Source organism: Aspergillus ochraceoroseus (genome assembly GCF_002846915.1).
Source record: "Aspergillus ochraceoroseus IBT 24754 chromosome Unknown P175scaffold_1, whole genome shotgun sequence".
Classification (NCBI taxonomy): Eukaryota; Fungi; Ascomycota; class Eurotiomycetes; order Eurotiales; family Aspergillaceae; genus Aspergillus; species Aspergillus ochraceoroseus.
Genome location: NW_024468476.1, coordinates 2,489,612 through 2,517,551, shown reverse-complemented (window position 1 = coordinate 2,517,551; position 27,940 = coordinate 2,489,612). Strand labels below are relative to the sequence as shown.

Sequence of the window (27,940 nt, the reverse complement as noted above, 5' to 3'; positions counted from 1 at the left end):
GAGAAAAAGAAATGCCCATCACACAACACTGGGGCTGGGTCTCCCACCTCCCAGAACCAATCTTCCCTATGCAGAGTTGGCGCGCATCCAAGTTGCAACTGCGATCTGCTGGCGGTAATACATGCGCTGAGAATCTCTTCGTCATCTTCAATGCGCACCTCGATCCGGGTTCATCGGTTGAATTGGTTGGTTGCTTCGCAGTCGTGTCTCCTATATCCTGCGCGGCGCTGGGTGCGACATCCTCGATGCAGAAATCGACCTGCAATGTAACTATCTGTTGTCATGTTGTTTTGCTGTACAGGAGAGCAGGATGCAATTGAACAAACAAACTAACTGGTAGTATATAATCTCAGCTTCTTTGAATTATATTCTTTTCATGACAGAACGCACAATTGTGTATGGTATCAACGATGCTCACCTCCGACACCGGGCGGGGGAGATCGCGGGGTAAAACGCTCCCCCGGACATCCAGGACAATTATTACTGATATTCTTTTCTACGACACTATAACATTCTAGGCTCTGGTCACAATGTCTAAAACCCAAGTTCGCCATTCTTGATGACTACCAGGGGATTGCCGCCCCCCCCCCCATTTCGCCCATCTCGAGGACCGCATCGAGATCGCGCATTTCCCTGAAACGCTGGACCCGCACGACCCAGAGCAGCATGCAGCGCTCATTACGCGACTTCACCCCTTTGACGGGATCCTCGCGATGCGCGAACGCACGCCATTCAAGAAAGAGACCCTGACTGCACTCCCGAATCTCAAGCTGCTCCTCACAACCGGCACGCGCAACCTCGCCCTCGACACCGCGTACTGCGCGGAGCGTGGGATCCCTGTCGCCGGCACCGCCAGTCGGTCGAGCAGCGGCGGGGTGGATTCCGCCGCCCAGCATGCGTGGGCGGTGATCCTGGCGTTGGCGCGACATGTGGCGCGCGACGACGCAGCGCTTAAACGCGGCGAGGGTCTGGCAGGGGTCACTGGGCGTGACGTTGGGCCGGGAAGACGCTGGGCGTGGTGGGCCTGGGAAAGCTCGGGGTCCAGGTTGGTCGCATTGCGATCATGGGGTTTGGGATGCGAGTGGTTGCGTGGTCAGGCAACCTGACGCAGGAGACGGCGGAGCTCCAGGCAGCGGCGTGCGGGTTGCCCAGGGGCAGCTTCCGTGCGATCACGGATAAATTGCAGTTCTTCGGGCAAGCGGATGTGGTGAGTCTGCATCACGTCTTGTCAGAGCTTAGTCGGGGCATCGTGGGCCGGGCTGAGTTGGCGGCTATGCGGCGCACCGCGCTCTTGGTGAATACCTCGCGCGGGCCCTTGATTGACGAGACGGCGTTGCTGGAGACTCTGAATGCGGGGGGGGTTGCTGGTGCGGCGTTGGATGTGTTTGATACGGAGCCTCTGCCTAGAGATAGTCCCTGGCGGACAACGGCTTGGGGACGAGACGGACGCAGTGAGGTGCTTTTGACGCCGCATATGGGATATGGAGATGAGCAGATTCACGGTTGGTACGAGGAGGTGGCAGAGAACCTGGAACGGTGGTTGGATGGGACAGAATTGAAGACTCGATTGAATTAATTCCTTCCATTATTATTATTATTATTATTATGATTATGATTATTATGATTATCGTAATTATGATTATCCAAATACAGTTCAAGTCAGGGAATCTGAAGATCCTCATTGCATGCACAGAACTCATTCAGGTACCGCCAGTGGAAGTCATCCATGTGAGCCATTTGCAACCTCGGATAGAAGGAGATCTATATTACTGGTCTTAATAAACAATATGGAGCCTTTGAACTAAATTATTATTCTTGTCTTCAGTCGCAGCCCACTCGCAAGAGGCCCACCGGTCTGCCGTCCCTCATTCACTGCAAGTTCCTCGGTTCATCTGGCAGCTACAGAGCAGCGTCATGGAATATAAACATCCCATCCCACTTTTCCTCTCCATTCCCCCCTCTCATACACACTCTCTTTCTCTCAGTTATCGTTCGCTTCCTCCTCCCTTCTCGAATACCACCACTCCAAATGGCTCCTATCGCAGTAGAGCAGCCCACCACCACCACCACCACCCCCTCCATCCCCAGCCACCCACCAGCGACACACCCCGGGCTGATCCGCGTCATTCGCAGTCCCAAAGCGTTCGCCAGCGGGGCAGTGTCCGAAGTTGCGCTCCCCGCCGGCGCTGTCCTGGCTAAAATCACTACCGCGACGCCCGGAACCAAGGCCTACACCTCGGTCCAAACCGGCCGCGACACGCATATCGAGCTCAACTCCGACCTGGTCTTCTGCAACCACTCCTGCGCCCCGTCGCTCAACTTCGACATGCACCGGATGGAGGTCCGCGTCGTCGACGACCGACCGCTGGCCATCGGTGACGCCTTGACTTTCTTCTACCCGAGTTCCGAATGGGACATGGACCAGGCGTTCCAGTGTACCTGCGGTGCTGGCGAGAAATGCAGAGGTTGGATCCAGGGAGCGAAGAGCCTGTCCCGCGAGCAATTGGCGGGGTACTGGCTGAACCCTCATATTGAGGAAATGCTGCAGGAGCGAGAGGGCACTGATTAAGCTCTTTTCGTTTCGTTTCTTTTCTGTTCTACGCTTTACAGGGTGGCGGGATTTGGGGGAAGCAGGGCAGGTAGAGAGAATCACTGTATATATTATTTTGTGTGGCTACATACATACATACATCTGCCTAGAACAATGTTTTGTGTGATCTGAATCGACGGATGTATAGAAATGTAGACATGTCCGATCCTTGTGAGAGAGAGCCCAGCCCATTCATGGATCTACATTTCTGCAACGGTTCCGAGAGGCTACACTCACCAACTACCCGATATAATTATTACCACTTAAGAGGGGGATAGAACCTGTGAGTTAGTTCTTGAACGTCATGTCTCTTGAATCTGCCCAGCGTCCTCTGTTTGTTGGCCCTGACTTGGCCATGTTTTGTTCTCCCCGTACCTTGAACGTACCGGTCATTCCGGAGGCAGAAGTCCTGGGCTTCACGGCAGCCCCAGTGCATAATTACATCCCCGTGGATCCCGATTTCCACGTCTCGCATGGCAGCAGGGGCCCTGATTTCTGCAATGTCACTATCACCTTAACCCATCCTGGTGGCGAGGATACCGTCTTTGTTAGTATATGGCTGCCCCGGCACGGATGGAACGGACGGTACCAGGCAACCGGCGGCGGCGGTCTCGCAGTCGGCCACGACCTGGCCATGTATCAACCCGTCCTGAACGGCTATGCGTCCTCTTCGACTGACGGCGGTCTCACGTTGAAACACACCGTCGATCCCCAACTCGGTTCCTGGGCCTTGCACAAGAACGGCACCCTGAATGAGCCTCTGCTGGTGAACATCGGGTGGCGCGCGATCCACGACGCAGCCGTTGCATCCAAGTCCATCATCAGACAGTTCTACGGCATCGACCCGCATTATTCTTATTACACGGGCTGTTCGCAGGGCGGCCGGCAAGGCTATGCCGCCGCCGCCAAGTATCCGGGGGACTTTGATGGGATTCTTGCGGTCGCCCCGGCAATCAACGCGGATTATGTAGGGCCGTTGGACTTCTGGCCTGCCGTGGCGATGCGAAACGAACACGAAACCCCGCCGTTCTGCGTGTTCGAGGCCTACCAAAGGGCCATTACCGCGGAGTGCGATCCGCTGGATGGTGTAGCGGATGGGTTTATCTCGGATTGGGACGTCTTGACCAGTTGTCCGTACAATCCCGATACCTTGATCGGAGCTTCGGTGCCCTGCGAGGCCATCTCCGCGAACGTCACGATCACCCCGGCCCATGCCAAGCTTGTCTCCATGATCTTGGACGGTCCGCTCAATGAGTCGGGCAACCCTGTTTGGTGGGGCCTTGCGCCTGGTGCTGCGTTCTCGACCACCGCAAAGACAGTCCGGAACGACGACGGCGTCTGGACGCCAGACCCGTTTGTCCCAGGTGCCGCATGCCTGAAATACATGTCCCTTCGCGACCCGGACTACGATCTCACCAACATGTCGTACCCCGATTTCTTTCGGGGCTTCGAGGCCTCCAGGGCCGGAATGGGGAAGTACTTTGGCAGCGAGTGGTTGGATTTTGCGGGATTCCAAGCCGCCGGGGGCAAGTTGCTCAGTTGGGTCGGATTGGCAGATGAATGCATCCCGCCCTCAAACGTTCTCGACTTCCGTGACCATGTTGAAAAGGTGTTCGGGTCTGCGGACAACACCGATCAATTCTATCGGCTGTTCACGGCCCCTGGAGTTGCGCATTGCCAGGGAGGCGCTGGGCCCCAGCCGCTCGATGCCTTCGGGGCACTCATGGACTGGGTTGAGAACCATAACGCCCCTGAGTTTCTGCAGGCCAGGATCGAGAATCAGGATGGCCACGAGATAACCCGGAGCTTATGTCGATACCCAAGGAAGCTTGTGTATAAAACGGGCAATGTGGACAAGGCTGACAGCTTTGAGTGTGAGTGAGAAGATTTCCTACCGAATTCTGGATGCATCTTTTACTCAAGGTATATATATATATATCTCTCTCTCTATATCTCCAAAAGAAACATGTCTACCATGTAGCTAGAAACCAACACCATCTACACAACCTGACTCCAAATCTCCTGTCCTGAAATCAACGTACTCACCACCATAGTAATCCCCACCACCAAATCCGACACCTCAATCCACCGCAGGAACAAGCCAGGAATAAGCAAATCACACCCGTCAGCCAGGAGACGCCTCACAAAGGGCGCAACAGAGGGGTTAGTAGCCGCCTCTTTCTCTTTCTCTTCCCCTTTCTCTTCCCCCCCAGAGACAGGCTTCTCAGGAACAGACTTCTCAGGAACAGGAACAGGACCAGTAGCAAACCACCCCAACAACCCAACCGCCGTCCCCGCCAGCGAAAACGAAATCGCATAGAACCAGAACTTGAACGCCTCGGTCAGAACCATATTGGTCCACGCGACAGGCCAGACGTTCATCGCGTGCAACTACCACCCCGGAGCCAAGTCAACCATACCGCACGAGCAAAACCAAACGACTCAGCAAGGCAAGGGGGGAAAAAGGAAAAACAACATACCAGAGTCAAATCCTCCAGGGCCAGATAAAGCCCCATACAACTCCACCGGGCAATCTCCAGCGTCGCCAGAAGGACCCGGAACCCCTGCGAATCGCCATCAGACGCAGACGCAGACGCAGACGAAGGTCCCGATCCCCCGAGAAGGTCGACAACGCGATGAAAGCAGTCGAGGAAGTTGAAGAAGCGCAGATATCGCCGAGCTAGGCACCATTCAGTTGGCTGTTTTGTTTCCGTCCGTCTACTCTGTACGTAGGGTAGGTACGCGAGTAAAAGGGTCCTGGAAGAAGAAGAAGAAGAAGCTTACATAGCGCGATTTGAGACTTTGCGAGTAATAATTTCGATACCGAGACGCTGTCATTGCTTACTTCAATGGCTACATGGCAGAGTGCTTGGATGAGCCGTAGGGTTTTCTCGAGTCCGGCGCTGGTGCGCGTGAATTTGGTGAATTGGCGGAGCATTGTGGGTTTTCTTTTACTCGTCCCAAGTAAGGATGAGTATGTTATTTCTCACTGGATTCCTCAGTCACGCAAAGATCAGGTTGGTGGTTAGGGACAACTCACTCCTGGCGCGGTTGATCAGCTAGACTAGTCTCGGAGTCGCTATATTTACTCCGAATCATGCGATGCGCGCGCTCTGTCTCTTGTGCGTTAAATGCATATTAAGTAGGGTGGGTAGTTTAATGGGTTTAGCATTTTGCCGTGACCTTCTTTGCAGAAAGGGAAGAAAATTCGGTGAAACTGTGTAATTGGGGATCAATATATGCAGAAAAGCCATGCTCGAGAACAGAGCAGTTTCATTTACAACACTACAGACACACAGCTTTTTATCTCAATATCAACAGCGAAGCAACCTTTGTACAACTCCATGAGCTTCACCGCCCCTTACCCCCCGAAATATCCTGGCCGAGCCGGTACCCTCCGACCTTCTCCCACTCCACCTTTTGCCGCGTAATAGGGAGCTGTCTCCGAAGGGACTTGAAGGTACCTTCCGCCATGTGCACGAACGCCTTGTTCAGCTCTTCCTGGTAGTTCCTCTCTGCAGCTGCGATGCGGGAAATGATGCTCTCCGCACTGGCGCTAGGGATAGAGATACTAGCGGGCTTGGTGGTGTTGAGAGAAACGTTGCCATCCTCGTAGTAATGCACATCCACTTGGATCTTGCCGGTCACGGTCGTCGAGTCGCCCACCGCGACTTGGTAAAGAGAACGGAAGCGTCCGTTCCTGTAACATGTTCCGCACCAATCAATCAGCAATCTTCTTTCTGCCTCTCCAGCAGCCCCTTTAATGCCAACGTTAATACTAACCAGAAATTGTTCGGGGAGTAGCGATTCGCAACCAGCACAATAGCCACGGCGGAGTCATTCTCAATCGGATACACGCCGTACGAGGAGGCGGGATAATGTTCGCGAGTATGAGCAGCAACCGACTTGAGCAGTGATTTTCTAGAGCAGAAAAGCAACGCAATGAATCAGCTCCATATCTCAAACCAGGTACACATGATGATATCCCCGAACTCTCCACTCAGCTTACATCAAATCGGCATTCTGTGATTCCAGGACATATGATTGCGCTGCGGACGCTTCCTATCACCACCAAACCCCGGTATCCATGAGTAAATGGCCTTGTTAGAAGAGAGACACACCAAGGGTTCTGATCCTACTTGTGTAACGTGGTCGACCTCGAACGATGTCTGGCTCTCCACGTCGAAGTATCGGTTTCCTTCTAGCTTGTTAAATTCGCTGACGATGACCTTTTCACAAAATATGTACTGTTAGAGCACAGTTCGTGACTCCTAGGTAAGTGAATATACGTCGCACCTCCTGACTCGCTCCAGGCAGCTTCACGGTCGCCAGCTGTGCCTCGTTATAGCGCGCAAATGCCGGTGCAAGGGAAGGAATAATATCCGGTCCATCCGAAGTAAGCGATTTAATGTCTATATCGTGATAAAAACGAAATTCAGTTAAACAGTTGGGCTTTGCGTGTTAGGTCGGAGGTGCGGGGGAAGCCGGAGGGAGGTTGAGTCCACATAGGGGGGGTAAAGGGTGTGTTACCAGCAACAACATCTGCAAGCTAGAATATTCGAATATTTAGTTAATGAATTTACAGCTAGGTAGTTTAACTCGGATTGCAGGAATTGAATGTACCTCGCCTGGCGGGGCTCCCTCAATAAATGAGGATGCAAGTTCGACGGTCGATGCCATGAGTGGAGATTCTTTGATCGCAGGCCGACGGAAAGAACAGCAGGGAAAATAGAGGGTATACTGAAAAAACACGGCTTAAAGTAGCAGAGGGAAGAAAAGAAAAGCAGCTCGAGCCTGAGTGAGTGACGGAACCAACTTGACCATGAAGCCGTTTCTCCCAGTGTCAACAACAGTAGCTCTGACGCGGTAGCCGCCGATCTTGGCAAGGTAGCCACTCAGAATGCATATTGCGGCTATTACACCTTATCGGTGATTGCGTCACAGAACACCCCAAAAGTACTCCGTATCTCTGGTGTAAATATAATAGGAAGGTCAATATTATAATAGTATATCTATTAGAGGGGGACTATCCCATCCAGCAATAACTGACACCCTTCTAGAATTAGAAATCCAACGCCGTGCTTGGAAGGCACTGAACCGGGTTGAAACCAAAAGTCGAATGTATGAGTGGTAGTGTACGGTACGTAATGAATTGCAAAGAACGCTCAATTGATACAGCACAACTTGTGCGGCGCACACGAGTCCGGCTCGTAAAGGAAAATGGGCCCAATTCGCTTCAGAGAAGGGTGAGCACTTACTCGATGCTCATGTTCATAAACCCATCATTGGTTTCATTCATGCCCTGAAGACCAACTCTCTTCAAGGTACCGGTAGGGCCAGTGGTGGACGTATTCCGACCCCCGCTCTCGCCACCAAGACGATCAGTAAACAGTGGGCCGAGATTTGACTTGGGAGGAGGCCCCCAGATATTGTACCCTGTATCCTTGACTGCTGGGGAATTGGGCATAACCGGGCTACTCTGAACACTCATACTAGGTGACACGGCTCGCCTTTTGATAAGATTGGGGTCAAAATCATCATCCCGTCGTCGTTTCCTCCTAAACTCGGAAATTAGGCCAGGCTGGGCGGCAAAGGGAGTCGATGAGCCTGACGCAGGCCGTTCAACAGGTTTCGCAAATTCAGTAGTGCTTGATCCAAATGTGGTAGATGGCGTGAGTTCCATTGCCAGATCTTCCTCGGACACGGAAGAGGCATGTGGCCGGAGAGGAGGGGGAGGGGTACGATAACGTTCGTCGAATGAATTCCAGAACTCATGACCGCCAGAGTTGCGGTGGGCCTGGTCACTAAAACTCGTCGGTTCGTCCGGTATCATAGCACCGGACTTTCCTCCGTCCTCCAAGCTTGTGGACAATCCCCGAGAGATAAATGGATTGGGCGAGGAGAAGGCAGTCAAAATAGGTGAGGTTTGCGGCATCTCGGGTTCACTTTCGCGAACCTGACGAATAACCTCGGCTTCGCGCTTCGCCTCACAGTCAATTGGGGCTGACTCTTCCATGAGGGCGGCCCGAATTCGAGCGAATGTCTTTGTTTTAGGCTGCAAGATACCAGTCAAAAATCCGAATCGGGTTCACAAATCAGAACAAACACTTACTAGTAGGCTGCTTCGTCGGGTGACGGCACGCCGAATTACCCCCAAAGGCCCACCGTCCGACTTCGTAGCAGTTGGACTATGAGCACGGGTACTTCGGTTCTCGCCCTCGTCACTCACATCGGACAGTCGCAAATCACGGGTCCCTAAGCTCAAACTCTCACGTCGGGAAGCTACACTGCCCCTGTGACCAAAGTATCCATTCTGGTTTTCGATGCTTTTCATGACAGGTGGAGAGAGAGGGCCGGGGCTTTGCTTAGAGCTATTCACACTAGCACTGCTCGAACTGTGCCCGCTGCGTCCTTTGCGAAAACGCGCTCTCTGGAAACTCATCAGGCTAGCTGCAGCCTGAGAGTAGTTGCCCATCCAATCATTGCCGGGGCTGGGCAGATTCCCTGCCGCAAAAGCGCTAAACCCCGCCCCCAGCTTCCTCGCCTGCGGAGTGTTCACGATCATGTCATCTCTATCCCCAATCATGGGCTCATCATCTTCCTCGCTACTACTGGTGTCGGATTCCATCATATTCACACTGGACACGGAGCTCGAAATAGTGGTCCGATCAGCGGGGTTGGATGTTGAGAACGGTGGAACAGATGTAGAGCCTAGAGACACCCGGCGCTGAGGGATGGTAACACCTCTTCCGCCAATTGTCGGAGAGGAGTCCGGAGAAGATTCTGCAAGTGTAGAGTGGTGAAGATTTGTACACGCACGCGAGAAATCGAGCCCTCGCGAGCGTCGTGGGAGGACCGACCCAGGGGAACTATAGATGTGGGACGAATCGAGCTTTGGAGAAAGAGGGGCACGAGTAGACAACGATACGGTTCCAGAAATCTTTGATGAGAGGTTTAGGGAAAGGCCTGATAGGGATGGTCGCTGTGGTGTTTCCGGGGCGGATGGGAGGGAAGAATCATCTTTGCTGGAAGGGCGCCCTTCACTAGCGACGGACGGAGTGGATGAAGACGGCTTCGAGGCGTCGGACAGAGATCGTGATTTTGGTGAAGGACGCAAAGGGGGGCCCAACAAGCTGGCTTTGTCTCCTGCAGAGTCAGTTTCGGTGCCTGATTCACCCTGTCTAGTCTGCTGAGACAACTGTTCACTCAGTCTGCTCGCGAAAGGAATAGGCGGCACGCTGTGAGAGACTGTTGACGAAGTAGTTGACGATGCCATGTTATTCGCTAAAAAGAAAGATTTAGGATCTGATCATGTTGCAATGGCACGCAATCCACGGTCTACCGCATTATAAACGAGTTCAGAATCCGAATAACTGTAAGATATGGCGACGAAACGTGGGATTGCGAGCGTAGACGCCGTGGTGGGACTGAGGAAATGAGGAGTATCGAGAAGCTTTGCGATATAACTGGCTGGCCTTGGAATGAATAGTTCGATGAGAATGGGCGAATCAGCCGTACTGGATAAAATGCGCGTTATTCAAGATGCATAGCGCGACAGCAACGACGCTTCCAGATCATTAGAAGATGCTCCGTCGTGGTTGGATCAATCCCTCTGACGTCCATCTTGTCCAGTCCGGCGAATCACGCGCATCTGGTCCCGCCATGGCGCGGGGACGGTTTTCATTGGTGCGGCTAATTGTGACAATACAATACGTAAGAAATGTAAGGCATCCATGGATCTATTAAGGCCTTCCTCGTATAAAAATGAGCAACAATCTCTATTAGGTAGTTTGAAACACTCAAAAACATGCTGATGGATCATATTTATATTTGATTATTGGGGAATACCAAGAATGAAGACAATTATAGGGAAGATTTAACAGCTAGGTCATCCATCCCAGTCTTCGCTGTGTTGAGTACTCCGGAGATGATGACGTCCCCGGTGCCCGTGAGCCCAATCGAACCCCAATCGTCGGTGATGTTGACAGCACTGTGCTTAAGGATTACAAGCTAGTGGTCGTGATCATATTAGAATTCTTGCTGATAAACTTGGCCAGATCTTCAACCGAGGACTCCCCAGCGTGGGGAGGGGTGGATCTCTGTCGTCCAGTGGCATTTATTAGCCTGTCAATTCCACCAACCAAAAAATGTTGAGCTTTGCAAAGTGGGTATCTACAGTAATCTGGATCTGTCAATCTGATGCATTAATGAAGGTCTTGTTTTTCTAAACTATCTGTTTGTGATGCCTTAAACAGTCAACTAAGGTACTATGCTGGTAGGCTCGTGGTTGAAGAACTGATTGCCTAATTAGGTATCATCATTCGATATCATTTCTCAAAGTAGATGCTCCACGCATAATCATAGCCTCCTTGAAAAGGCAAGCGTTTCTGGAAAGTAAAGACTATCCATATCTCTAAACATTAGAAGGCTCCTCAGGATGTATAGTATAATAATCTGTCTTGTTTGGTGTTCTTAGACCATTGATATCACGTGCATATTTGTCGCCAAACAACATCACCACTATTGCGCTGGGAGTTTTCTCGGTTTTCTCTGCTTGTCACCAAGAATTCCTGTCACTATATCGAGCGTCCTTTGCCAAAATGATCAATGCAATAAAAAGAACTTTCTTAAAAACTCCATCCCAAACATCCAAGTTCCTTGGGTCACCATCTTGGCTGGCATCAGTAGAGCGTGTGGACCCATGCTCAGCTGCAGAAGAACCAGACCATTACAAGACTGGGGGTTTCCATCCCATTTCTCTAGGCGATACATTTAATTCCGATCAATACACTATCCTGAGGAAACTAGGATATGGGCAATATTCTACTGTTTGGCTAGCCAGGGATTCTAGGTGAGTCGTGCTATCACTGTTGTACACTAAGCTAACTGGTACTATAGGTATCAAAGATATGTAGCACTCAAGATGCTGAGAGCTGATTGTTATGGAGGCCCCCATGACATCTTTGAGAAAGAAATGCTTTTGAAAATCTCGGATATTTCTGAGAAAAGCCCCCACGAAGGCCGCAACTACGTATCAGGTGTTCTCGATCATTTCAAGCATACAGGGCCCAATGGAGATCATGTGTGTTTTGTACTTGACGTGCTAGGTCACCATGTGGATTTTCAGAGCGCCAAATTTGAAGATGGAAAACTGCCAGTGAAGGCAGTGAAAGCGATTACACAGCAGCTTCTGCTTGGGCTCGACTTTCTCCACAGAGAGTGTAATATCATTCATACCGGTATGACATAGGATACCAGATAAATAACCGGCATAATTTGCAATGCTGACATACAGATCTCTTCAAATAGACCTGAAACCAACAAATATACTTCTAGAGTTGGGGAAATCCGAACGGTGCTATTTCCCAGTATTTGGCAAAATCCCCCCCGCGAACCAGTCGTGGTGCGACAGCGCCCCTTCGAGAGGTCATCACGACACCGCTAGTCTCAGAAATGAAAAAGCCTCACATCAGAATAATTGACTTTGGCGTAGGTAGGTAGCCCCTGTGCCTCCATTCGCACATAAACTTATCCTGTCTAGCGTCTTGGAGGGGAAATCATCTGTCAGAACCAATCCAGTCCCCAACTCTGAGGGCACCTGAAGTGACTATCAGTGCTTCCTGGGATGCTGGGGTTGATATATGGAGCCTCGGATGCCTTGTAAGTGTCTCTTATTATTTGATACGGTTTGCACCACTACACACTTTTACTTTTTGCGTTTTTGACACTGAAACCGGCCATATATAGGTAGTGGAGTTGGTCCAAGGGATAGTCCTTTTTTCTGGTGAAGCATCAAAGAATGGGTCCTGGACCGCTGAAGATGATCATCTAGCAAGAATTATTGAAGTCCTTGGCCCATTCCCACTTCACTTGATAGAACAAGGGAACCGTGCCGCACACTTTTTTGACGACAAGGGTAAATTCCATCAACAATCGTCGATATCTTTGGATCATGCCGCATCTCAAACAAGTACGGTCGTTGGGTTGGGTAGAAAGCCCGAGGACACTGGATGGAAGTTAATAACCGAATTATATATATCATAACTAGTAACCTGTCACTTCAACATGATCTGATCAACTGAATGTAGCAGTATCTGGCTACTAAATATCAAAAAAATATCGATAGAGTGAGCGCCTGCTCACGTCAAGTTCATCGTGTTGAAGTAGGAAACAGCATCCTCGTCGTATCCAAACCAAAAATTGACAATAGCATATCTCGTTCCTGGCCTATTTATTCTCTATTTACCCAGCGTACTGTCGCTGTTATCCATCAAGCCAAACTCATTGCTGCACTCACCGGTGCAACATACCATTCCCAATCATTGCTGCTTGAAGGATCGTCTACTACCTCATTTCGAGGGGCCCCCTTGAGAATATCATTATCTCGAGTTTGCCAGACCTTTGAAATGACAGCTCTCGTGCGAGAAACACTGGAAACACTGGATTCCGCCATTGCTGCCAATGCACGTAAGACCAACGGCCGTCCGTAGACTTCACTTCCATCCGCATCTTTCCAAATGACATCGTTGAGTGGATCGAGTTCCACCCCAGCCACAAATACAGGCCAAGCTAGACCGACAAGGGATCCAGCATCCAACATTTCCGAGACGAGCTTCAAGATTCTTCGAACATAGCTGACAACGATAGTGGTAGACGGCGAAGCATTGTGCAGCGCGCAGTGGAGGTACAGGAGCGCGGACAGTCGCCTCAATTCCGCAATTGGGCGAAGGTCATCTTCCTCATCGTCAACTTGCTGCGCCAACTCTTCCAGCTGGTGATCAAGGGTTGCTGCTTTCAAGGAAAATGCAGCGCGGTCTGTATCAGATACCTGCTGTCGCCTGCTGTGGCTCAGCTCAGTGACCGTCGATAAAATGGAAACCAACTCAGGACTGCACCCCATCCAGCAATCAACTTTGCGATCATCCGAATGCCAGTAGTCGTCTCCGAACAAAGCTTTCTCGCCACAAGCAGTGCGGCCCATAACGTCATGAAAAGCAAAAAATTGTTCCGCAAACGCAGTCACTGGCTCTTGAGATGGAGAAGGTTGGATCGCCTGCTGCCGTCTTAGGCGGATTAGTTCCTTGGCGCCTTTCAAGTGAATTGTCCAGCGTTCATCACAATGATCGGCTAGTTCGTAAAGACAAAGCATCATCATGACCAGCAAGGTCTCCGGATCTGATGAGCCGCCCAATGGCCCAGTGGTGGCCAATTGGTTCCGGAGTCCTTTTATGGCCTCGGATTTGAGTCGGAGCCCGATAACCGCATATGACGGGTTGAATCGAGACCGGTAGCAAGCGCCCAAAGCCTGGATTGCTTTGAAGAGGGTCGGAGATGCAGTCAAGCAAAACGGAAGGACGGCCGAGGCGAAAGGAGATGGAGAACTTGAGCTTGCAGTCGTCCGCGGACACACCTGTCGCACATAGTACTCTAACAAATTGCCATGATTCGACCCAGATAAGTGAGGAAAGAGCGGTAACGGTGCTGTTGGTCTGGCCAGCTGTCCCATGATACTTTGCAACGCACCGTCAGAGAACAGATCATCCCCGTCCTTACCCCAGGGAACAAGGGCAGTGCATTCATTACGCTCAATATCTACTGCGTATGGGCGTTCAAAAGCCCCGGCAAAATTATTGATAAAGCCCCAGGACTCAACCGGGGGAATAAGACACCAATCATGCTCACCACGCGAAGGAGACCGCGAGCCGGAAGGCGACGGTGTAGACACGCCTTTCCCGTCAACTTTGGATTTACTCCAGACGCCTGCTCGTCCAAAAGCGACTCCTCTCCTCACGAATTCGGACTCCCATTTCAACACCAGCTGAGTGGAGCAGGACAGGCCCTTCTCCTGACACCTCGTACAGACTGGTTTCTTGGTGTCACAGCGGACCCGACTCGCGCGGCAGGCTGAGCATCCTGCGCGACTCCGCGTTTTCACCGGACCCGTGCGATCGTCAGCCTTTCTACGAGGCATTTGATAAGGTAACTGAGAGAAAGGGCTTTCATGGCCGGGGTTCAGAGCAATGATGATCCCTAAGCCTGGTTGAAGAGGAGAGAGAGAAAGAAAGTTGAATTCGGGGTGTTTCCGAATGCTTTACTAATGAACGATTCGTGCTGCGGAGAGGCCATATTTCTCAGGCAACTTATATTCACACCTCAGGCTCAACATCAGGCACCAATAAAAGTATAGAATTATTACAAGGCTATGGCAAGGGCTAGATATCAACAATAAAGTATAGCCAAAAAAGTAAACGTCGCTAATAATCAGAAATCACAAGAACAGTCATGGATAAATCCAGATTAGATTTCAATATCCCTGGAAGTAAACTTTGTCGTAAAGTTGTATTGCCTCACAAACCATGCATTCCAAAGCTTCCATTCCTCGTCAGGGTATGCGAGTTGTACCTGCGAATAGATTAGCACCGGAGCCTGAACATCAAAGGCAGAGGAACTTGCATTAAATCTCCTCAAAAAGCTGGGCACCAGCTTGTATATCTCCATCAGCGAAATATTCTTCCCGATGCATGTTCTTGACCCTGCTCCAAATTGAAGCATCATCCCGTTCATGGTCTTCAACTTGTCCTCCGGCGCGGTAAGCCATCTATCCGGGTTAAATGCGTCGACATCGGGACCGAATATTTCTTCGCGGCGATGAATCACCCAGGGACTACAACCAACGATGGTCCCACCAGGGATGAACCGGCCAGCGATTTCGATACCAGAAGCCGGCACGACCCGTTCAAGGGGCAGCCCTGCAGCCGGATGGATACGGAAAGCCTCCTTTATGCAAGCGTCGAGGAAAGGCAGTTTCTGCGACTCCGCCCATGAGACAATACCCGTTGCGCGGTTCATAATCGACCCATCTCGTACGGCATCATCTATTTCTTGGCGTGCGCGTCTCAGACCCTCTGGGTGCTTGAGGAGATAGTAGAAAACAGCCCCGAGACTGATCGCAGTGGTCTCCGAGCCGGCAAAGGCCATGGAAACCGCCATGGTGAGCACGCGTTTTTCGGTCATAAATTCCGGCCGGTCCTTGCTGGCTTTCATGAACATGGTAAGAAGATCGTCCTTGTGGTCGGCTTTTCTGGTAGCCATGTTGGTCGCGATGCGTTCGTGCATACGCTGACGCGCAAAGACAGCGACAGGGTGGGAGTTATCCAATATCCCCCATTTCTGCAGGGCATCGAAGATCGGGTTCTTCCACAGCAGTTTATCCAGCCACGGCATTTGGCCAACAGGTCCAGAGTAGTCGAAGATCCGTGCAAGTGACTGGATGATGCCATCGATATCTTGGTTTTTTTCAATGAAACCATGCCGCTTGCTATATGTGATGCTACCAATGACATCGAATGCGAAGAATTGCAACCATCGAGCGAAGTCACAGACACTTTCCCCATCCGCGAACAACTGGGCGGTTTGGTTCAGGAACAGTTCTGTGGTTTCGTTGACCATGGGCTCATACTGAACCATAGAACTCATGGAAAAGGCGTTATTGACGGAACGGCGGAGGTTCGCATGGAAAGACTCGTCCAGCGTAGAGAAAAGTGAGGGCAACGGTTCGCCCTTGGAGACGGTCATCTGGACTGGGTAGAACCCAGACTATGCTCCCTATTAGAACCCCTAGAGTATTGAAGGTAGAAGATCTTACCTTGGTGAATCCCTTGTTCAGTCCGTAAATCACCTTGATCGCACTTGGGCTTGCGAAAGACAAAGTGTTGGGCCCCAGCCGGACAACATCGCCATACTTTCGATGTAAGGCTATGTGCGTCACTTCAGGATGTCGACCCCGCACATCAAGGAATCGCCAAAGATCTGAAAACTTGGCCAGAAACGGCCCTGGATAGTGATTAAGACCATTGTGGAAATACTGTTGAAGCAGATAAAGCAAAAGAAGAGACGGAAGTACATATATGGCGTACTCAGACGCCGTACGCGCCAGGGCCTCCGAAATGAAGGCCATGATGATAGAAATGAACCCAAGAGGTAGTGGTTGTCGTTGTATATATGGTCACACAATGAGCCGAGCGTTATCCTATTGAAGGAGAAATAGTGGTCTGTGTTCGAGGCGCCTGTCCAGGTGGGACATCGGCAGTTGGCAGTGCCCTCAACCGATTCTCACGGTCTCACCTCCCTGTCGACGACGACAATCCCTAGCAGGAGCCAGTAAGGAGCATTCGTTCGTTCGTTCGCCATGTTTAGAGCAGATCGGGGTATCCAAAAATTGGCTAGTTGATCAACCGGGATAAAGCGAGCCCCACGTTTCAATAGGCCACTGCGTAAATAATTCTCATCGCCAGATAACTCCGCTGGGCAGGACATGAACGGTGAGACGCTGAAGAGAGGGCGATTTCCCCGCAGGCCAAAGATGGGCAGATTAGCAGAAAGGAGATGAAAAAGGACCGGCACATGCATCAGTGGAGAAATGGTCCTGAGAGACCTTCAGGACGTCGGCAATCAAAGGGGCTTCGATCTCCCGAAACCCACATCGCCAGTTCTACCAAGAGATCAATAAAGTGAACATCTCCAATGTTCTCTGTGTGCACGTTGGATGGCTGCGATGCTTATCGACCTCGAAGAAAACGGTCCGAGATCTATGTATCTGACATGCAGAGTAATGTATGAAATATCTTTTAACAACCCCATCTCGGGGCCAGTAGTCCATCAATGCCGCGTACGCTCCCACAAAATTCTAGACATGCCTATGAAGGGAATATGTTACCAAATTCTTAATAATTGCAAAGCTACGAGTACAAATCCTTGCAGGACCCGGGCCCTCTAAATCAAACCCGCTTGATGCAAAATGACAGGGTATCACAAGAGTCATCCAAACATCTCAACACCGACAGGAAAATCGACGAAATACAACCCCATGACGAAACAAAGAGAACCTTCAAATTGCCTGTCGCTCATGCGTGGAGATCGTCTCATCAAGCTGATAAGACTCTTGCGCTGACCACTGCCGAGAGGCAGGACGGCCTTGCAACTGTTGCTCCTCGTCATCTGGAACTTTAGAGAAACCCTCAAGACCTATATCATCCTTTCCGTAAGGAATATCGCATCGGAAAGAGCGTAGAGGTGGGTAGTAACGTCGGTAGCAGAAAAAAGCTACCAGCGACCCCAGAATCGAGCCGACTGTAACATCATAGACGTCATGGCGATAATCGTCTAAGCGTGAGATTGCGATCATCAAAGCACAGAGAACTGGAATAAGTGCTAATAGACAGCGAAATAGATCCGTTCGGGGCCGGAATACATGCATCTGGCCGGACAGGAACCTAATATGGCAGGTTAGCATGGAATGCTTCGGAGGGAAGTGACAGCTAACTAACAGAGAAAGATATCCCAATCCACTAAATGAAAAACTGCTATGTCCACTGGGGAAGCTCCTCCAGCCCTCCTGCAGGATGTGCTGACTTGGTTGAGTACAGACCGTCCACAGCACAAGCGTACTCTCCGGAGTACCTTTCCGAGGCATGCACCGCGAAATCAGATCTGGACGAGGTCTTCCAACTGCATTCTTGATAATATCCGTCACAAGCGAGGTAAGCATGAGGGCAGTAAGGAATCCAAGAATCGTAACTTGGACTTTCTGCGGATTTGGGCGGAACACGGCGGCCCAGGCTACGAGGACGGCGAAGGGGATAACCCCAGCGTAAATAATCGACCATACTGGATATCATGTATCATGAGTGACTGACTGGAATTCGGTCTGAGGAGGCAAATACTTACGGACAGAGACTCGTTCTACAGTCGCAAAAGGGTACTGAATGGCTTTGTTGTCAAGGGAGAACATGCGATGGAAAGGGTTAACGAAAAGCTGAATCTACACGAGAACTGTAATCAGTGGAAGCATATTAAAGACGCCAGCACGACAAAACGAACCAGAATCCAACCCCCTACGATAAAAACAAGAGCCGCAGAATCAATCAGCAAGTATGAGCGCTGGAACGCACGCGACCAAGCCCCAGACACCCCCCCGGACAGAGGGGAGTGAGGGATTGCTGACCCAGCAGACAATCCGCTGCGAGGCATTTTGAGAGTCTTTAATCAATAACGAGTGTCATGGAAATATAAATGCTCCATCTGAAATCCGGAATGATGTCCTAACAATGGCGATGTTGTTGACGGGGATCGAAGAATGGCCGCCAGTTGGTCTCTGGGAGCGGAGAGCACGGGCCATGGGATTTCCAGCCGTTTCACGGAATCTCCGCGCGCCTCTGCTGTCCCATCCACCTGAGCTCCCCAGTCGACTTCGTCGTTGCAAGCTTTCTCTCGGACTTGAGCCACAATACCTAGGTAATTTAGACCTAACTGAGAAAAGCACGGCGACCATGGCTGAAACTGGACAACCACGAGCACTCACGACCGCGTTTGCCCCTCCACCGCCTCTGTGGAAACATTTCACCCCCGAGAACGTGAAAAGGTTGGAAGAGGCCAAGAAGGAGGCGTCAAAAGGAGATGATGGGAAGCCGCGCAAAAGGAAATGGTCTCCCGATGACCTACGATCTCTGACGCTCCCACCAGAGCTCCGTTTCCTGGTACCACCAGAGATCCCAACCTCCGGGCAGTACAGTGTCTTCGGAGAAGTACAAAACGTAAGATGAATGATGATAACCTATCTATTATATCTTGCAACTAATGAATGATATGTAGCTTTCAACAGCCCTTCCCTCCTTAGAAGAACAAGGCATTACACAACTCTATCCCTCCTCCCCGAAACATGACGCCAGCCACGAATCTTCCGCGGAGCCAGCACAGCCGTTGAACCACGCATACTACCTTCTGAAAATCAGCAAATCGCTGCTTCTGAACTTCCTGGAGTTTGTTGGGATTCTTTCCATAACGCCGGAGCACTTTGAATCCAAAGTCGAGGACATACGAAATCTATTTATCAACGCACACCATCTGCTTAACCTCTACCGGCCACACCAGGCTCGCGAATCTCTGATTGTAATGATGGAGGAGCAATTGAACCGCACGAAAGAAGAAATCCGAGAAATGGACCAGCTGAAGGCGGAGCTCATAGCTGTTCTAGACCAGCTCGCCGCAGAGGGAATCGATATAGGTGCTACTGCGGAAACCAGCGCCGAAGAAGATACAAAGACCGTGAAATTAGACGAACGATTCGCCGAGGATTCACAGCTAGTCTGGGATCTCATAGACGGGAAAGTTGAGTGATCACTATGCAGATTGCAAGTGTAGCAAACCATGCTTTTTGCTGCATTGATCTGACATGAGCCCACCACGCGTGCGCACCCAGGGGCCAGCAAAATCAGGACCCACACACTTTACCCGGTCTACGTATAATTGAAGCAGAACTTAGAAGCATCTGTTGGGCGGTCGCATGTCGCGTTTGGTGTCTTCCACTCAGGATTAACGTTAAACCGGGTCACGTGCCGCGCTAATCTCGCTACTTTAAAATCCCGCCGAAATTTTTGCAAGCCGCTTTACTTATTGACAATCCGATGAACTCGACACACCAAGTGTTTGAGCACAAGAACTCGCAAGGAATCCAATCTCATTGATATAATGGAGTCAAATTAATTGGGTAACATGCAAGTGTTCACGTCGCAGCTTTTTGGTCTTCTGCCATACTTAGCGATTCCAGTCTGAGTAAGTCCGACATTGAGTTTTCTGTCTCTTCCCGCTCCTAAATGATGATTGATGCCTTTTTTCTTTGTTTCAACCCCATCTGAACGTACAACTGTACGCTTTGATTATACCTGCGCATCTTATATCTGAAATCGAGCCTCGAGAGCCCTTTTGACCACGAAAATAACAATGCTTGCTGCATTTTGTGGATTGTCGCTGACCTGCTCTAGTTCTTTTAGCCTATGCCCACCGATACCCCATTCAATACCTTAGGTAGCTTGAATAGAACAATGATATTAATTCTGAGAAAATAATTTATTCCTCACATATATGTGTGTATATATATATATATCCTATCCATGCGCCTGCGCTTCCTTTGTATTCTAATGTCTATGAATCACCCTAAACATCCTTACCACTTCCTTAATTTTTGTACCCTTTCTCAATTCCCACTCTATCTCTCACTCCCAAACACTATAATATAGAGGTATCCCATTTCACTCCTCCCCCGGCTACTGACCCCCCTGACCCTGACCCTGACCCTGACCCATCCCTCGCACGCTCACTCCACGCCCTATCCATAGCACAAGTGGCCAAGCGACACAACTCCTTGACGAATTCCACAACGAGCTTGATATGCACCATTTCGTTGACTGAGTAGGCTTGCCGGAGAAAGACGCGCTCGACCATTTTTGTGGCGTTTCGGAGCAGGCCGAGGTCTTTGGACGCCTGGAGGTCTCCGGGGTTTTGGAGGATGTTGCAGAATATAGCGAGGAGGGCGGACATGGGGTAGAAGATTAGAATCCTAAGACTAGTTAGATAGATGTTCTTCTTTTTTTTTTTTTTTTTTTTCTTGTGTTTTCTGTCTCTAGGTTTGATTGATTGGTTGGTTGGTTGATTGTACTTATAGTTGTAGTTGTAGTTGTGGGGGTTGTCGTGTGTGCGTTTGTGTAGGTATTTGTGATGGTTGTATGGATGATAGGTAAAGGTAAAGGTAAAGGTAGGCGGGACTCACCAAAACGCTCCGTCAGCGAGAACGTGCTCGGCTGTTCCCAGGTATAGTAGTGTTGAACGACTGGCTTCAACTGAAAGCGCGAGACTCGAGCTCACCCCGTCCATAATACCGGCTTGACCGGCGCGCCAGGATTGGCAGCGACTGCTGGCCTGGTGGATGATGGTCATGCAAAGATGGTAGTTGAGGCGAAGGATGACAGAGTGCATGCTCAGGTTGGGATCGGGGGTCTCATGGGAGAAGGATAAAGTGGGTCTCCATTGCGGCGGGACGGAGAGACGCCAGCGCTCGAGTTCGTCGTCGAGTTCGCGGATGTGCTGGAGGATCTCGGCGTCGGTCTTTTTGCGGGACCGGAAGGAATAGAGAGCGCTGTAGGCGCGGGATTTGATGATGCTGAGTCGCAGGTCCATGGGGAATATGGGGGTTTCGGGGAGTTCGGCGGAGTGGTGGTGGAATGCAAGGCTGGTGTATAGTTCGTCGACGTAGCCCGGTGGCAGGGTTAGATCACAGTTTTCTTCGGAGAAGGGCTGCGCTTGTCCGGTTCGAAGGGAGACGTCTTGGTGAAGGGTGTAGCAGAGCCAAAATATATTGCGGAGGTGCGTCTGTACCCTGGAGTCTGGGTTATGGGATGATTTGGGATGCCACGAGGGTTGGTCAGAGTAGATGTGAGCACCCAGCATGAATATCATGCGGACAGCGATTGAGCCATAGTAGTCTGCAGATTGCAAGTTCCCGGCGACGAGCTCGATCAACGCCTGGAATGAGTTAGACAAACCCCAGGGTCGCGGTATACACTAGAGGCTAAGGCTAACTCACCAGCATGGCGACAGCCTGCAATCCATCTAATGTGGCATTCTCTTGCAGAACCTGTGACACAAGATACTGAGCCTTCACAGAACATGCTTCGCCGTCGAGGGGTGGGAAATCCCGCCGCTCTTTGTTGGAGCCCGGCGCAAGAACAAATATTACAAACGCTGCGAAAGCAAAGATGCATGCCTTGGTGCTACACTGCCCGTTGTTTGAGGGGTTGGAATGTGGTTGGTGATACGCAGCCTTAATCGTGTCTAAGAACAAGACCGGGTCAATTACAGGAAAGATGCGTCGCATCAGCGAAGTTCGATAGATATCCAATTCCATCTCCACGATGCTTCGATCCGGAAGTTCACGGCTTTGGAACGGCTGAAAGTCCGCTAGTAACGTAGTAGAATTGAAATTTCGCTGTCTTTCCCATGGTGCACGACCGGGGGCAAACCTGTCAAAGGCAAGCCTCTCACCGGTCCGTGACTGAACCCATTCTTGACCCTCCGGTAGGAGAAAAGGAATGCCTGTGAATAAGCTGATAACGCCTAGCTTGCGCCCAGCGAAGTGGAGTGGAACGGAAGACGACACAGATGATTGTGTGCGAGATAGCGGGCTGTCCGACCCCTCTATAGCCGAAATCATGGAACTAGCTTGGGTATTTTGCTGGCTCCGTTGTTGCGATATGAGAGATTCTAGGGACGTTAATTTCATACATATCACACTGGAGTATGAAAACCAACCGGGGTCAGGAAACCTATGGGTTAAAATCTTCTCAATCCTAGCGATACGCTCTGAGAGCTGATGCTTTGGGAGAGTAGAGCTAGACTACTGTTACCCTATGCTTGCATGCATCCAAGGAATGGTGGCGCACTCATTTACACGGGAGACAACTTTGCGTCCTCTCTTGATCTTCCGCTCAAACAGACAGGGAGTGTTGTGGTGACTACACCAGTTACACCTCGGAACAGCAGCATCACATTTGATCTAACAGACTACGGATTAGTAAAACAACAAGCAAGACTTTACAGACACGCAAGCAGTACCTTTCTCTTGTAGCAGGCGTCGCAGGCGCGGGTGGTCCGCTTGCTCAGCTGTAGGGTCTCATCTGCCGACCTTTCTACAGAGCTGGATGATGGGTACATGGAGGATCGATATTGTGAAAGTCATGAAGCTTTCGATATCAAATGTGTCAGATAAAAAGCTACTCATTCCAGAGGTTTCTGGGATGGATGTAGACCAGCAGTAGAGAGAAAGCTTCGACCGCGAAAATTGGTGGTTGGATAATAAGAGGGCTTACGGAGTACAACCCGGAGATAAGCTGGGCGTAGGTAGAAACTCGGAACGGATTAACCTCGGTGTGAGTTTCCACCTACGGAGTACGGAGTACAGAGTATAATAAGCTATATTCTCTAAGATTAATACTATACTGAAATTCTAAAGAATAGTAATGCTTACTATACTTGCAAGCATAGGCGGCATGCCCAGTTGCGTGAAATGAAATAAAAGGAAGTGATTCCATTCGATTCTCATGATAAAACAGAGGATCTAATTTCCGTACCGCTGTTTATACCGCAGCCGGGGATTTTGCCGGCAGAACCCGTTGCCAGAAGAGCTTACGGAATATACCTTAGGTACCTCTTTGACTTTGACTTGAACCAATCACACTTCTAACCGTCTGAAACTTGACTACCTAGGTAGAAGAGCAACTCTAAGAGCCCCGATTGATTGTTGTTGCCATATGGAAGATGGCCATGTACCTCGGAAGGATTATTCAGTCTGTTCCCTGCAAGCCCTCCCTACTCCCGGCAAAGTTACTCCCTACGAGAGCACACGCCCCATTATAAGCCGATACCAAATCGCCGCCAAAATAGGCTGGGGAACAAGTTCGACAGTATGGCTAGCGCGTGATCTCCACCAGTATGTGAAGATTATCTGATAATTGATCTAGTTATTCAAGCCTTGTCTTACTATGGCATAGGTGGCGATGGCTTCCGCCCCGATATGTGGCCATCAAAGTTAACGCAAACAATTATGCATCTCAAGAGTCGGCGGAGAAGGAGCTGCGCATTACTGAGCATATAACCAAAGCAAACCCCCAGCATCCAGGCCGCAACTTTGTCGCTACCTTGTGAGACTCGTTTCGTCGACCGGGGAAAAGAAACATCTCGGTATTTTGACGCAAAAGGTATATGTTCGCCGTGTCCTAACGAGACACAGCTAACTGATGTGATAGGACAATTTAAATTCCCCGAGCTCATCGGAAAAAAGGACCTGGTCTCTATGCTTAAGGGAATGGATGATGACGACGGAATGCCCCAGTTTGTAGACTTTATTTCTAGAATGCTGTGCTGGAGGCCCGGGTTCGGCCTCGAACTCCTGTTGAAGTTTTCTGTCATACTCCTTCTTGTCCGAAAGGTTGTCATTTGCGATGCGTCCCACATTCCTTTCCCAAAGAAATGGCATGACCAAATGGAAACTCTTCGAGATAATCCGCGCAAAATAGTGGTCGTATATGCTGCTTAAAAATCATGAACAAGCCGGAGGGGCTGGAGAGAGCCAGAGTATACCAAACAGTTCCTGTCGCCCATGTTCTACTCCTACTTTTCACAGTCTAAGGGGTTCAATGCTGAGAAGAAAACTATTCATTGTGACCATAGGCACGATGTTCTGAAAGCAGAGAGTGGATGTTTGTTTTTGAGAGATTCAATATACATAATTAGGCATTATAGATGCCTGAGGCATTGATTATTAGATCTAACATCATCATCAAACAGGGTATATATCCAAGACACATGTATGCATATACATCTGCCAGCTTAGACAAAATCACTCCTTCGCCGGCCAGTCTTCATCCGCCTGAGTCGCGCCGTAGCTTCCCCAGGAAACAGAGTCGATATACCCGCCATCTTCTTTCCATTTCCTTTCGTCTGCATGGTCGCTTGCTTCGTAACGTTTTGGACTTCATCCTCAGAAATATCAATGGCCTTTGGCGGTTTCGTCGACCGTCCTGCCGCCGCAGCCTCTGCAGAATTATCCAAGATCGCCAACACTGGCTTGGTGCTCGCCGATCCGCTGACTGGTTGAGGTTGCGAAACCCTGCGGTATACTTGCAAGAGTTCACGCCTCACAAGCTGATAGATCACGGAAAAGAGGACGATTTCAAAAATAGCTACAACCGGGATGTAATCGGCGGTGGTGAAGATCGACGACCAGAGCAGGGGGATGAGAAGTCGAGCATACATCAGATTGAGCAGTAAAGTGGGATGCTTGAACCGACCCCACATGAATATGGTCCATGCCATGCAGTCCACGAAGGTGAGAACGTACTTCTCCGGTATGGGAAGGTATTGGTGTAGGTAGATCAAGACTCTGTGCACCCATTCAATGCCGATCTGCGTACGGGTCGCATAATCGATCTTCTCGGAGCTTGATGGCTCAGCCCACGCTTTCCACCCCGCGCGAAGACAGGCCTGGCAGGCCATGGCGTCGGGAGTGTGTCTAGTACAGTTCGGAGAGCCGCAGTTGAAGTATTTTACAAGGTCGGCCTCAAAGGCTTTCAGTCGGTGATCCCAGAATGGTAGCAAAAGGCCGCCTTTACTGTACGGGGCGTGCTTCGCAAACCATTTAGCCCAGAACTCCAAAACATCGAATGCAGATTGTTCCCGCCCCCAGAAATACCCCCCATGCTGTGTGGCGCAGATACAATTTGGATCGTAGCTGAAATTCATCAGCTCCGCGTGCGCCAGTTTCTCCAAACGCTTGTATTCTCGAATAGGGGTCGCGGGCCTTCGATTCATGCCCCAGAAGGAGAGGCTACAGATACTTCGGTGCTCGTTCGCCTTCCTCGAGGCATTTTTGGAGCTCCCGATCTTGTAGAACTTACTGCGACCGGTCGGATCAGCCAAGACATAGGCAAAGCCCTGACTGGTAGGGTTCGATTTCATGCGTAAAACATAAGCGACTTCGGCAAAGACATCCTCGATCGGCAGTTGTGGAAAGACGATTGATTCGTCATGGCCGACATCCAGATCCTCATCGGACACTTCAGAGTATAAATCGGTCATATCTGCGGGATGCGAGTAACCGAATGGGACGGTACGTGGAATCGCCTCGATGATATCGCTCTCCAAGTCCTCTGGTTCTGTATCGTGGAAATAGCCGGGAAGATTGGCGTCGCTCACCACAGGATTGGCATCAAAGGTGCCCCAATGCCCCGCGACCGGCCGGAGCGATTGTCGTCTTATCATCTCAGGCTGTTTGGCTACCCGGACGACCTGAGGGGCAGGGCTCTTCTCGCGCTGCTGGTAAGTCGGGTAGACGAGATGATCTCGCGGGGGGTTGAGATTCGGAACACCATCATAGACGGGAATATCGAGAAACGACTCGCGATCATTGTCCGGTGTCATGAGTTGATATCGTGGGTTGGAGGGAGGCCCCGTCGAGGGCCGACGTCTACTGGTCATGACGATGATTGTTGCTGGCGTATGGCATGAGACCAAGCGCTTTTCGACGTGAGTTTATGGGGTGTAGCGACGCGAGAATGGTTCCTTTTCAAAAGGAAGTTGAATTTTGGACAGAGGAAGACGAAGTCGGTAATATCATTCAGATGGTGTGTAAGTAAAGATGGTCGAAATTTCATCTCCAGCGCGTCTGCTTGACGCAGTCAGCCCAGGCAACCTTTCTTTACACAAGCCTCTTTTTCTCGCCTGCACCACCACCCCCACCACCACCACCACACAGAAATCGAGACTGTGATCTCCATCCTGGTCCGGAGGTGCAGTAGCTCGAACAATGGTCACCAGAACCAACATGTGATGCTCCTGCCAATCGTCTCAATTCGACTTAGTTTCCGAATCCTGAAGCTTTTCATTTGCTCCAGGCCGCAAAGCCACACTCCGATGGGCCTCACGTTATTGGTGACTGAGAACTCGGGAAAAGGTCTAAGAATGCGTACCACCCGTGGCTAGTCTGGAAGGAAGACGCTGATTTACGATAGGTGGTACGGAGTACGGAGTAGGGCCTGCGAGCGAGCCTAGTTATACATTCGATAGACGATGGACAGACACTCCACTTGACGTCAGAGCCGTCTGGTACAGATTTGGGAGGATCCAAGAAGATACAAGATACAGACAATCTGACAAATGGATTGTTTACGACAAATATTGTCAGGTTTCTATATACGGCAGGTTAACGCACGTTGTATTCTTAGTTCCTGAGCTGACCCATGGATACACCCAACGTGCATTAAGGTTAATTTGGGACTTGCGGCGGATGAGGCTCATTGATCTATAGATACTGGTTGGTTCGAGGCTGCGTTTTCTAACTATCATCACTGGAGACCTTGACGGTCTCTTACCAGAGACTGATCTTTGCATACATCGCAAGAGACAAGAACCCCGGGGCTGAATTCATGCATCCCACCAAGAATATGATTCAAGAAGAGATGAACTCTCGCGCGAATCGAACATTTCTGCACCAATACTGAGCTGATCCCTTGACCTCCTCTGGTTGTGACTACCTAAACAGACATATTCTAAAGATTAGCCATGCCCGTAACCACACACAAAAGCAGAAATGCCCGGAACATATACCTATCTACCTCACATCACAGAGCAAATGCAACAGTCGCATTCCTCGTCGCCGCAGTCACACCCAAAACAGGGTTTTGAGACGGTCTTGATGGGTTTCTTGATGGATGAGCCGGAGCCGGAGGACGGAAGGATCCAGTTGATGGGAGAGGAGACGGACGACGCAGCCATATTCTTTCTTTCTATCCAAGTCGTAGAAATAGAGGATATAGTAGTAGTAGGAGGAGGAGGAGGAGGAGGAGGGAGATCAAGCAGAGAATTAATTCTACAAAAATGACGATGACGATGACCAGGCAATTGGAGCCCAATCAGTCAACCGTCGACTGCCAAGGGTCGAAACCGGGCCTATCATTACGAAAA

At 50.4% G+C, this 27,940-nt stretch overlaps 10 protein-coding genes across 10 annotated transcripts; 4 read left to right on the top strand and 6 right to left on the bottom strand.

Moving 5' to 3' along the window:
* Positions 1 to 11: 11 nt before the first annotated feature.
* Positions 12 to 1,576, top strand: P175DRAFT_0527978 (D-2-hydroxyacid dehydrogenase family protein; the record flags this gene model as incomplete). Its single annotated transcript, XM_040899572.1, has 3 exons — positions 12 to 231; positions 571 to 992; positions 1,046 to 1,576. The coding sequence occupies 3 exons, from the start codon at positions 12 to 14 to the stop codon at positions 1,574 to 1,576; spliced, it is 1,173 nt and encodes a 390-aa protein (XP_040755887.1).
* Positions 1,577 to 2,029: 453 nt separating this feature from the next.
* On the top strand, positions 2,030 to 2,569 carry P175DRAFT_0425792 (uncharacterized protein; the record flags this gene model as incomplete). Its single annotated transcript, XM_040893131.1, has 1 exon — positions 2,030 to 2,569. The coding sequence occupies one exon, from the start codon at positions 2,030 to 2,032 to the stop codon at positions 2,567 to 2,569; it is 540 nt and encodes a 179-aa protein (XP_040755886.1).
* A 325-nt stretch (positions 2,570 to 2,894) lies between these two features.
* P175DRAFT_0513465 (uncharacterized protein) lies at positions 2,895 to 4,779 on the top strand (the record flags this gene model as incomplete). The annotated part of the gene is made up of 2 exons (XM_040898752.1): positions 2,895 to 2,923; positions 3,074 to 4,779. The coding sequence occupies 2 exons, from the start codon at positions 2,895 to 2,897 to the stop codon at positions 4,470 to 4,472; spliced, it is 1,428 nt and encodes a 475-aa protein (XP_040755885.1). The 3' UTR covers positions 4,473 to 4,779.
* On the bottom strand, positions 4,589 to 5,528 carry P175DRAFT_0429400 (PEX11 domain protein; the record flags this gene model as incomplete). Its single annotated transcript, XM_040893360.1, has 4 exons — positions 4,589 to 4,789; positions 4,838 to 4,981; positions 5,071 to 5,270; positions 5,375 to 5,528. The coding sequence occupies 4 exons, from the start codon at positions 5,526 to 5,528 to the stop codon at positions 4,589 to 4,591; spliced, it is 699 nt and encodes a 232-aa protein (XP_040755884.1).
* A 285-nt stretch (positions 5,529 to 5,813) lies between these two features.
* Positions 5,814 to 7,513, bottom strand: P175DRAFT_0450095 (F-actin-capping protein subunit alpha). The gene is made up of 7 exons (XM_040894457.1): positions 7,214 to 7,513; positions 7,121 to 7,139; positions 6,887 to 7,002; positions 6,730 to 6,819; positions 6,600 to 6,652; positions 6,374 to 6,511; positions 5,814 to 6,290 (listed from the first exon to the last, which is right to left on the bottom strand). Exons 1-7 carry the CDS (start codon positions 7,268 to 7,270, stop codon positions 5,942 to 5,944), a joined length of 822 nt encoding a protein of 273 aa, XP_040755883.1. The 5' UTR covers positions 7,271 to 7,513; the 3' UTR covers positions 5,814 to 5,941.
* Positions 7,514 to 7,844: 331 nt separating this feature from the next.
* Positions 7,845 to 16,547, bottom strand: P175DRAFT_0506136 (uncharacterized protein; the record flags this gene model as incomplete). The annotated part of the gene is made up of 8 exons (XM_040898168.1): positions 7,845 to 8,645; positions 8,703 to 9,373; positions 9,410 to 9,874; positions 11,884 to 11,887; positions 12,990 to 14,546; positions 14,942 to 14,992; positions 15,023 to 16,186; positions 16,236 to 16,547. The coding sequence occupies 8 exons, from the start codon at positions 16,545 to 16,547 to the stop codon at positions 7,845 to 7,847; spliced, it is 5,025 nt and encodes a 1,674-aa protein (XP_040755882.1).
* Positions 16,548 to 17,223: 676 nt separating this feature from the next.
* P175DRAFT_0513459 (phosphatase PAP2 family protein) lies at positions 17,224 to 18,714 on the bottom strand. The gene is made up of 4 exons (XM_040898751.1): positions 18,470 to 18,714; positions 18,317 to 18,410; positions 17,917 to 18,256; positions 17,224 to 17,862 (listed from the first exon to the last, which is right to left on the bottom strand). Exons 1-4 carry the CDS (start codon positions 18,617 to 18,619, stop codon positions 17,478 to 17,480), a joined length of 969 nt encoding a protein of 322 aa, XP_040755881.1. The 5' UTR covers positions 18,620 to 18,714; the 3' UTR covers positions 17,224 to 17,477.
* Positions 18,715 to 18,918: 204 nt separating this feature from the next.
* Positions 18,919 to 19,765, top strand: med7 (mediator complex subunit MED7; the record flags this gene model as incomplete). Its single annotated transcript, XM_040893331.1, has 2 exons — positions 18,919 to 19,182; positions 19,241 to 19,765. The coding sequence occupies 2 exons, from the start codon at positions 18,919 to 18,921 to the stop codon at positions 19,763 to 19,765; spliced, it is 789 nt and encodes a 262-aa protein (XP_040755880.1).
* Positions 19,766 to 20,491: 726 nt separating this feature from the next.
* On the bottom strand, positions 20,492 to 26,732 carry P175DRAFT_0513457 (putative C6 transcription factor). The gene is made up of 9 exons (XM_040898750.1): positions 24,892 to 26,732; positions 24,823 to 24,864; positions 23,448 to 23,451; positions 23,036 to 23,117; positions 22,864 to 22,976; positions 22,733 to 22,812; positions 22,008 to 22,684; positions 21,195 to 21,946; positions 20,492 to 20,984 (listed from the first exon to the last, which is right to left on the bottom strand). The coding sequence occupies exons 1-9, from the start codon at positions 26,453 to 26,455 to the stop codon at positions 20,654 to 20,656; spliced, it is 3,645 nt and encodes a 1,214-aa protein (XP_040755879.1). The 5' UTR covers positions 26,456 to 26,732; the 3' UTR covers positions 20,492 to 20,653.
* Positions 26,733 to 27,177: 445 nt separating this feature from the next.
* P175DRAFT_0497619 (uncharacterized protein) lies at positions 27,178 to 27,865 on the bottom strand. Its single transcript, XM_040896323.1, has 2 exons — positions 27,584 to 27,865; positions 27,178 to 27,525 (listed from the first exon to the last, which is right to left on the bottom strand). Exon 1 carries the CDS (start codon positions 27,749 to 27,751, stop codon positions 27,593 to 27,595), a length of 159 nt encoding a protein of 52 aa, XP_040755878.1. The 5' UTR covers positions 27,752 to 27,865; the 3' UTR covers positions 27,178 to 27,525; positions 27,584 to 27,592.
* Between the last annotated feature and the right edge of the window lie 75 nt (positions 27,866 to 27,940).